Source organism: Olea europaea, chromosome 18, assembly GCF_002742605.1.
Source record: "Olea europaea var. sylvestris chromosome 18, O_europaea_v1, whole genome shotgun sequence".
Lineage (NCBI taxonomy): Eukaryota > Viridiplantae > Streptophyta > Magnoliopsida > Lamiales > Oleaceae > Olea > Olea europaea.
Genome location: NC_036254.1, coordinates 12316702 through 12326597, shown reverse-complemented (window position 1 = coordinate 12326597; position 9896 = coordinate 12316702). Strand labels below are relative to the sequence as shown.

At 36.7% G+C, this 9896-nt stretch overlaps 2 protein-coding genes across 2 annotated transcripts; both read left to right on the top strand.

Moving 5' to 3' along the window:
- The first annotated feature begins 681 nt into the window (after positions 1-681).
- LOC111367474 (DNA repair protein XRCC4-like) lies at positions 682-3556 on the top strand. Its single transcript, XM_022988372.1, has 6 exons — positions 682-956; positions 1040-1182; positions 1325-1372; positions 2105-2233; positions 2631-2753; positions 2962-3556. The coding sequence occupies exons 1-6, from the start codon at positions 806-808 to the stop codon at positions 3193-3195; spliced, it is 828 nt and encodes a 275-aa protein (XP_022844140.1). The 5' UTR covers positions 682-805; the 3' UTR covers positions 3196-3556.
- Positions 3557-8494: 4938 nt separating this feature from the next.
- Positions 8495-9593, top strand: LOC111367475 (enoyl-CoA delta isomerase 2, peroxisomal-like). Its single transcript, XM_022988373.1, has one exon. The coding sequence runs from the start codon at positions 8553-8555 to the stop codon at positions 9288-9290; it is 738 nt and encodes a 245-aa protein (XP_022844141.1). The 5' UTR covers positions 8495-8552; the 3' UTR covers positions 9291-9593.
- The last annotated feature ends 303 nt before the right edge of the window (positions 9594-9896 follow it).

Here is a 9896-nt window from a genome sequence, read left to right as displayed (position 1 = left end):
CAACAATCATAACCGCTTACAATCTAAACTATCTCATACTTTAGGCATGATATGTCAAAATACCAAAAAAAAACCTGCTACACAAATAACGGCCGGGACAGGCCCTTGTGACATGAGCTAACATGCCCTAATAGAATAACAGTTCTGCTAGCTGTACAACACTTATTGCTGTACACCCATATACTCCTCTCACAATGCGAGGGGTCCACAAATATAACAGTTCTACTATCTCATACTTTAGGCATGATATGTCAAAATACCAAAAAAAAAACCTGCTACACAAACAACGACCGGGACATGCCCTTGTGACAGGAGCTAACAGATCCCAGTAGAATAACAGTTGTGCTGAGTGTACAACACTTATTGCTGTACACTCATATACCCCTTTCACAGTGTGGGGAGTTCACAAATATAATATTCATGTGGGCTCCCTCACATTGAGAGAGGGCTGTACACCGTGTACAAGAAACTTTGTTGGTGGAATAATTGTATTTATTTATGCTCTCATAACACAATTTACTCGTTATTTTGACAGCAACAAAATTTATCGGTTTAATACTTTGGTTAGAGTTAGAATTTAACGGTCACGGTGCACCGGTAAATTTCATCTAATCATGATAAGAAGATAAGTTTTGCCGAGGTGACTAAAATTTATCTTCATCGTTGTTAGTTATTACTAGACAAATCCAACATTTTAAAAATATTCGGGTCAGCGGGTTATTCTAACGGACCAGTCCCATTAGCATTGGACTCTTCTCATTGTTAAAGTTTGAAGAGCAACGCGGGAAGCTCATTAACTGTGACAATGGAGTCACCTAGGCACACGTGCGTGAAACTGAAAATATCAGAGCCTGACAACGAATCCGAATCCGAACCCATATTCGTTAAAGGCACGTGGTATTCGACTCGTTTCGACCTCTCCGTCACTAACGGTCTGCATGCTTGGACTTGCCAGGGTACTGAATTCCTTCAATTTTCGACAATTTCAATTTTTTTGTTTTGTTTTGTTTTTGTTTGTAATTGCTAGTTTTCTTTATAGCGACGGAGGAGGAGGTCAAGGAGAGAGCTACACAATGGGACCAACCGGTGAGTGAATACATTCACTTAGCTGAGAAATACCTCGGGTTTGAACAGCCGGGTTCGGTTTACGGGTTCTCGGATGCTGGAAACGGGTTCAAAAGGGTCAGTGCAACTGGAATTTAATTTTGGAAGTTGAAATTGTTTAAACTACGAGTTGAAATGCTTTCGATAGTATTTTGAAATTTATTTTCATTTTGATTATCTAAAAACTGAATCTACGTTAATATATATTCTTGGGTTTCAGGGTTTGGATGTTGGAAAATGGTACAAAAAAATCGCAAACTTGTCAATGGTAATAATTTATAATAGCTTTTTTCTTTTTGCATTATCTCTTGACTTTTTACTATTAGCTTACGGCATCTTGCCTCATTATTTTTATTGAAATGATGATATTTACAGAAGGAGAACGCTATTTTTTCACCTTGTTTATTGATCAATTATTGATTCTTTGTTTTCGTTTTTTCTGATTTTGGGGTTTGCTAGTATAATAGCATTGTTGTCTGAATTAAATGAAGTCTTTCTGCTATAATTTGTCACCTTGGTCTGCTGAAGTTGCAAGTGAGAAATTAATGTTATTTTCTTAAAATTCAGAAAAACTTGATGGATGTATTACTTGTATGATGAAGTAATGTCACTTTCGTTATTTTGTTTGTTTAGTAGTACGAGGAGTTTATTCTCTTAGAAATTTCTTAACATTGAGCGAGGTGCAATTTCACACAGTATATAAGCGGATGTGTGTATATTTGTTGCGGGTCATAAAAGAGTATATGGGACTTTTCTGGTAGTGACTTCGACAAACCTGGACTGTGGATAACGACTTGTGGCATTATCATTTGGGAGAACCGACTCAACCAAACTTTCGATGTATTGTGATGAAATTCTACTCTGCATGCTTGTAATTGCTTGAGTATTCATGGTTGTCAGATTTATGACGCTTATTTCCTGAAGTATAAATGACTTTTTACTATGAGGAAGGCTTCAATTTTTCCTCATTACTAGTTCCTATGGGTGTAATGTTTTGCAGTTAACATGGACCTTTGAGAAGGAAGGCACAAAATTGGAATGGCGATGGAAATGTCAACCTTCACCAGATAGCAAGATAACTACAGCAGATGTATTGGACTTTCTCATGGATGCTAACACAAGATTAAGTGTAAGATAATGCATGATAACCAAAAAAAAAAACTATACAGGTTACCTAGTCAACTATTACATCTACTTGCTGATGCAACCATGACTATTTGATAATCTGTGATAACATATATTCTTTTGATCAGGAATGATCTAATGAGCATGCTCGTTAGATCATTCCTGTTCTTTTGAATTCATTTTGCTACCCAAGTAAATGGTAGATTGTATATTGTAATCCTAATATTCCATGTTTCTTGGGAAACATGAAATCTGTTTAATGAGTATATTTGATGTTCCTTGCTGTTTAATAAGATTAATGTTGAGATCTCCAGCCAGCTGAGGTTTTTCATGCAAATATTGGCTCCTCCGTTTAACCATATTTAAAAGGCATTTCATGAGTTCCTTGTTTGTATAAATAGGAGGAAGTTGTCCGGCAAACCCAGTCAACTAACAGGCTCAAAGTAGAGGCAGAAAAATGTTTGTCTCAAAGTGAGAAACCCAGCAATGAGAAGACACGGTTTGAAAAGAAAATCTATGGGAAGGTTTGTTTTCTATCCCAAGTACCTCTTGCTCTCACTCATTTTTCGTTCTGAAGTCTTTTTAGACATATAAACCCTTATCAGTAACTGCATATTATATAAGCACGTTTGAAGATCAATTAACCAAAGATGAATTCTTCATTTAAATTTTTGAAGTTCTTGGATACTTTCCTCTACAATAGGAATGACTATTCTATGTTAATGCTTCTAGTTTGCTGGGGTCTTGAGTTCAAAGAAAGCAAAACTCAGACAGCTTCGTGATCGGCTTTCCAAACAAGTAAATGCAAAACAATTGCACGAAGAAGATGAAGTGTCCAAAGAGAGGACTGAGAGTTTTGATGAAGAAACTGATGAAGGCGATAGTGATGAAGAGCGCAGGAAGAAGGATACGGGTTACACTAAGGATGTCCCTGCTCGTAGGCCTCATGGTAGAAAGAGGAAGTGACCTCCTAAATGTTCACCATAATAGCATGTGTAGTTCAATCCTGTCTGCACCTCCATCTCAGGCTTGGTTGTCTAATTCTTATGGAAAACTTGTCATAGAAACCAGCAACGTTATATCTGGATTCTGGGCAAGGAAACCAGGCGGTGGGCAGGTTTTATATACACTTAGTCAGATACTTGGTTATCATTTTGATTGGAATTAGTATATAATTATGAGTAACAGAAATGCTACTGGTTTTTGATCAATGTAAAAATGTATTGCTTATTTGGAAATCTAGTTACAGGTTTTGAGTAGAGTCAAGGTACACGACATGCAATGCCACTTTATTAAAATAGGAACATTGGATGGTTGTTTTAGATATCCAATTTCGATTATTGACGTGGACACTTCTAGAATATTCAATGATTATAATTAAAGTTGGATGATGTAGAAAAATGTTACAAGAATCGTGTAACAAATGATCACTATGAAGTTATATCGTCAGTTTTACATGACACTACTTTAATCGACTTTTTTGTTTTTATAGATAAAAATTAAGGATCAATAACATCAAAATATTGTTAGTTCTACCTGACACTACTATTAGAAATTGTATGTAAACGCACTGTGCATAGTTAGCTCATTTTCATTTCGATTAGCTAGTTGGCCAGCTGGCACTCATGTAGTTAATTAGTTGTCCAGCTGGTAATAATTTTGACGCCAATTCTTGCGGCTATTTATAGAGCTTTGTACATTCATTTTCTTTAGATTTGATATTCAATAAACTTTGATTCATTATGGATCTTTGAATCTAATATGTATCAGGCCAAATTCCGCACCGTATTCTTCTTCTTCTTCATCTGTGCAATTGATCTAACAAGTGAAGTCTACCTCAATGGAATCTGAGAGTAACTCAACTGCACAATCGACAATGAGTAGATCTGTAGTTGATGAACCTTCAAGTCCTTACTTTCTTCATCATTCCTACAATCCAGGGTTGATGCTTGCGTCACAATAGCTCACGGGAGAAAACTATGCCTTTTAGAGCCGTGTAATGGTGATTGCATTACCAGTGAAAAATGAACTTGGTTTTATTAATGGAACAATTACTAAACCAGAAGGTACGAGCTCTGAGTTGATCAATTCCTAGATTTGAGATAATAATATGGTCATCTCTTGGATCTTCAATTCTGTTTCAAAGGAGATCTCAGGTAGTATAATATATGCTACTTCTGCATATGAGATCTGGAGTAATCTCAAAGATAGGTTTCAGCCAGAATAATGGTCCAAGAATTTTTCAATTGAAGCGAGATCTCATGAACTTGACTCAAGGTCAAAGTATTGTTAGTATATATTTCACTAAACCCAAAACTATTTGGGTGGAATTGAGCAACGATTGTCCTACATGTACATGTGGGAAATGTACACGTGGAGGAGTGAAAGAACTAAACAAACACTATCAGATGGAGTATATAATGTCCTTCCTCATGGGACTTCATGATTCATTTTCTCATAGAAAGGACATTTATTGCTAATGGATCCTCTACTTCCAATAAATAAAGTATTTGCTTTGATCTCTTAAGAAGAAAATCAGAGAAGGATCCGTACGCAAATGGCCAATGAAAATGATCTAACTGGAGACCTACATTCGCCTTTAAAGCAGAATCTCTGAAAGCATCTATGGGTTAGGATCCCACAACAATAGTTCCAAACTTGGAAACGTCAAGAAGAAAGAAAGGCCTTATTACACACATTGCAACATCCATGGACATTCAATTGATAGATGCTACGAAACATTGGAATTGGTTCAAAAATTAACCGAAAATTGGTTAAAAATAAAACTGGGAAAATGAAAAGGTGTGACTTCGTATCAACTTCGGTCGAATGTTTGGACTTGATCCGATAGTCAAATTACAAAAAAAATAGATCAACTTATTCTACTTGTCGAGTAGATTGTCGTGGTATATTTGAAATCTCGAAACCAATTCCGTATGAATGAGAAATTGCGGTCCAAAATTGGAAGAATGAAGCGTTGCAACTTTTCGAAAGGATGCAGGTTTGAAATGAAGTGTTGCAACTTTTCATGAAAAATGCTGGATTTGGGGTGTCTCTCTTCACCTACAACCCTTCATTTTCCATATATAGGACCCCTTTGATGTGTTTTTGTCATTCCAATTCATTCCATAATTTCATATTATTCATTTCATGTTAAGTTACATAAAACACTTTGTAGAAGTGATTATCTTTTGCATCAAAATCATTGTTATGGTAGAGAGGGAATTCCGTTCAAGTTCGTTGGTCGAAGCCATTTGGAGTGCTCCTATGGCTTGACGTGGTTGTTGTATCTTGAGAGATGATTGTCGAAAAATCGTTAGCACCGATACAGGACAAATTCATCTTAAGGAAAGAGTTATATTCGCCTCTGTCAATCGCATCACTTGCATCTAATTTTTTCTTATTTCTGATTTCATTTCTTCATACTTGATCTCCAAAAATGATTAATTTTATTTATATGGTTTATGCAAGGTTCGATATCAAGAATAACATGTTTTAATTCAAGAATGCAAATGGTCAGATTCGATAATCATTGATTAGTTTTTCAAACTCCATTTCGGTAAGTCGAAACATTGTTTCGATTTCGTGAACGTGTAAATTACGTTTTATGAATATAATATGTACATTTAAATCGGTGTATTTCCCAACACGAAATTCATGGATATTTATCTGGTTACAAACCAAAATCAGGATCTTACAGCAATAACTCTTCCAGCTCTAATCCCGTCAATCAGATTTGTACTTCATTTCATGCATAGGATGAAGATAGGTTGAGTAATCCACAACAATTTGGTATTGGAAGTTTTGTTTAGAACTTAAGTTCTTATCAATATCAATAATTGATGTCGGTATTGTCTACTCACTTGGCATTAAGTTCAAACACAGCAACTTCTAATCATCAGGATAACAACATTGCATCATATAATGCAGGTATATGCTACTCCAAATTTGTTAATCCTATTTTTTTTCCAAGAAAATCTGGATAATAGACCCACGGGTTACTAAACATGTATGCTCCATATTGCTGCTGCGTTTATGAATATAAGGCTCATGAGGGTTCAAATGTGACTTTACCCAATTATGCACAGATTTCAGTTAAATTTTGAGGAGATATCAGATTGAGTCCAAAACTTGTGCTGTGTGATGTGTTATTTATGCCACAGCTAGTGCATTGAGCACTGATTCACAATTCTCATAATTGCTTCATCATTTAGGATGCTAAAACTAAGAGGATGATTGGCAGGGGTGATTGAATGTAGGATTTGTATGTTCTGGATACCAGGATTCTGAATTCCACTACTAACACATTTGTTAATAATGTGACTGTCCATATATGGGATAACAGACTAGGTCATCTTTCCTTTAAAAGATTAGAATGCTTGGAGGAACAATTGTTGTATGATGTCACAAACTTTAACAAACACATGCTTTGCTTTGTTTGTCCTCTTGCTAAACAGAGGAGATTGTCTTTTTAAGTCGAATAATAGGTTGTCAAACAAACCCTTTGATCTTGTACAATATGATGTATGGGATTCTTACCATGTTACTTCACAATTTGTTCAATGGTCACAGATCAAAAAGTAATCCGTCACAATTTTATGTATAGGTCACAAATTAATATATTTTTAGGCCACATTAGTCACGATTAATCTTATTCGTGGTCACATATTGTTTATTGGTCATAAATTAATCAATTTAATAGTCACAATCAATCAAAAAATCAGTGACCGCCACCATAGCAAACACAACACCACCGGCCACCCCTCATCATTGCACCACAAACCACCACCACATTAACAGAGACCAATCACAAAATAGTAAAAAAACAAACCACTTTCTCCTCTTCATGCAACATGACCTTCCAGCCTATACTTGCCTCTCCAACAACTTGCACATCAAACACTCTAGGATATGTACCTTCTTTGGCTGAATTTGTTCGTCTGTCCAAATCACCAGAATCATTTATTATCTCACTACCCTTCCTGAGTTTTTGCAAACGATTCTGAGAAGTAAAATCATTATCTATCACGAGAACAGAAGGCTCATTCCCATCGTTGTTTCCAGTATCTCCAATTTCCTTCCCAACAACAATTTATGTCTGGCCATCAGTGTCAATAGATGGGTCCTCAGAAACTGCTGGACTTCCTCCATTTGATTCCTCATCCAATTCTGCATCACTATACTACTCAAGAAACCTAGCATGATTTTCAGAATCACCACTCTCCAACTTTATACTGGACATTGGAGCCAGAATTGTTTTCTTACGTTGCCGGGGGGAGAGAGAGGGCGGGTGGAGAGACAAGACACGTGAGAGAAGAAAGGAGAAAATGAAGAGAAAATATAATCAATTGGAGAGGATAGGTGGAGAGAGAGAAACGGGTGAGAGAATAAATTGGAGAAAGAAATTGATTAGACTAAGAAATTGGAGAGAGAAGATGGGTGAGAGAATGAAATTTATATAATTAGTATTTAATATTTAAATATAAAAAATTTGATTTTTGAAGTGTTAAGGCCGTGGTTGGTTTTCCGTTTTCGGACCATTTTCCGTTTTCCATTTTCCAAAACGGGGAAAATGCGTTTAGTTCGTCATTTTCAAAAACACATTTTGGAAAACGAGTTAAAATTTATAACTGAAAATGTAAAACAATTTTTTATCGTTTTCAGCGTTTTCAATTATAAATGTCGAAAACGCTCAAAATCCGAAATACTGGCCATTTTCGGGGAAAACTAAAAATCGTTTTGAAAATGAAAATGCAAACCAACAACTACCTAAGGCTATGGTTGGTTTAGCGTTTTCGGGCCTTTTTCATTTTCGAAAATGCAGAAAACGCGTTTGGTTCATCATTTTCAAAAAACGAGGTAAAATTTATAATTGAAAACGCAAAACGATTTTGTATCATTTTGAGCGTTTTCAGTTATAAATGCTCAAAACGCGAAAATGCTGAAAGCGCGGCGTTTTCGAAGAAAAGTAAAAATCGTTTTGAAATCAAAAATGAAAAAAAGAAAACTAAACCAATCGTAGCCTAATATTTTTGCAAAATTTATAGTCGAACAATTAAAGAAAAAAAGTAATAGTAATTAAAAAGAAAATAAAGGAGCAATTACAATAGAAGATAAAGGTTGGGGCAATTCTTCTAAATAATAAAAGGCCGGCAAGTTGGTATCTTGGAAAGGTTCTAGCACGCCATCTACGCTTCATTATGTACCAATAGATTAATTCATTTTGGAATGCACACTTTTTAAAGATTATTATATTATTACCATGCAATCTCTTATCTACCAAAATTGACAATTTTCTCTATAATCGTCACCCCGCAGCCACCATGTGCACGTTAGAGAAGCGCGGCAACCTTCTTATCTTAACGTTAACCGGCGACAACAAAGATGAGCATCGCTTAAACCCAGCTCTCATATCATCCATCCGCTCGGCTTTGGCCGAAGCCAAGTCGCAAGCCGTCGCCGGCTCCGTTCTCATCACGCTGGCGCAAGGGAGATTCTTCTCCAACGGATTTGATTTAAGGCACGTTCAAGCCGTCGGCGCTAAATCAGGCTCGATTCAAGCAGCCAAGAATGAATTACTCCGGATGGTCGACCTGTTCAAGGGCATCGTCTCTGATTTTCTAACCCTACCGATGCCCACAGTCGCAACCGTCGGGGGTCACGCCGCTGCCGCCGGCTTGATACTAGCCATGAGCCACGACTATGTCACCATGACGGCATCAAGGAGTGTGATGTACATGAGTGAACTGGACATAGGGGTGACCTTGCCCGATTACTTCACGGCTCTAATACGATCCAAGATCGGATCTGCTTCAGCGCGGCGTAGCTTGGTGTTACGGGCCGCAAAAGTGAAGGCTGAGGAGGCAGTAGAAATGGGGATCGTGGACTCAGCGTACCCTAGCCCGGAAGAGGCGGTGGAGGCTGCAATGCGCCTGTGTGATGAATTGGCCAAAAAGAGATGGGATGGTAAGGTCTATGCAGAAATAAGGAAGGCTTTGTACCCAGAGCTGTGTGGGCTGTTGGGATTGAAAAATGAGAAAGTTTTACCTTCAAAGCTTTGAGAAATAATAATTTCTTATCATGTTTAATGGGAATAATGTTGTGAGGCAGCTATGGGTGGGATTTTAATCGGAATAGGAGGTTCAGCCAGTTTCCAAAAAATAATTAAGAATCGCGAACCAATCGAATCTCAAATGTTTCTTGGTTCTTGAATCGAAATGTTCGTCTTTATTAGGGTTTTACTTAATTTTTTCTTTTTCACTTTGTATGCAGGGGAATGAGTTTATTTTATTTTAGCATTTGTATGTTCTACTACTTTTAATTGTTGGTTTGTTCTTTGGGTATATAATCTGGTGTTTATGCGACAATGCGACATTAGATGCTTATGAAACAAGTGTGTGTGAAATACTCGGGCCGACCCTTTCAAGATCTAGACCTAATGACACTAGATGGTGTTATTAAAGAGCAAAAAGAAGCTAAAACATTGCGATACATGTAGTTCGGTAGTTGGGATATATGTTTAGCATGGTTAAATCCATTAATGGTCACCAACCTTTATACTTGATGTCACCATTGTCACTCAATTTGATTTCACTTTATACTCTCTCTGTTCAATTATATAGATTGGTTTTGTTTTTCACACATGTAAAGAAATTTTGTTTAGTTTT

Coding starts and splice junctions, on each gene's coding strand:
- LOC111367474 (XM_022988372.1), top strand. CDS start 806: ATGGAGTCACCTAGGCACACGTGCGTGAAACTGAAAATATCAGAGCCT. Junction 957..1,039: donor GCATGCTTGGACTTGCCAGG/GTACTGAATTCC, acceptor TTTTCTTTATAG/CGACGGAGGAGGAGGTCAAG. Junction 1,373..2,104: donor AAATCGCAAACTTGTCAATG/GTAATAATTTAT, acceptor AATGTTTTGCAG/TTAACATGGACCTTTGAGAA.
- LOC111367475 (XM_022988373.1), top strand. CDS start 8,553: ATGTGCACGTTAGAGAAGCGCGGCAACCTTCTTATCTTAACGTTAACC.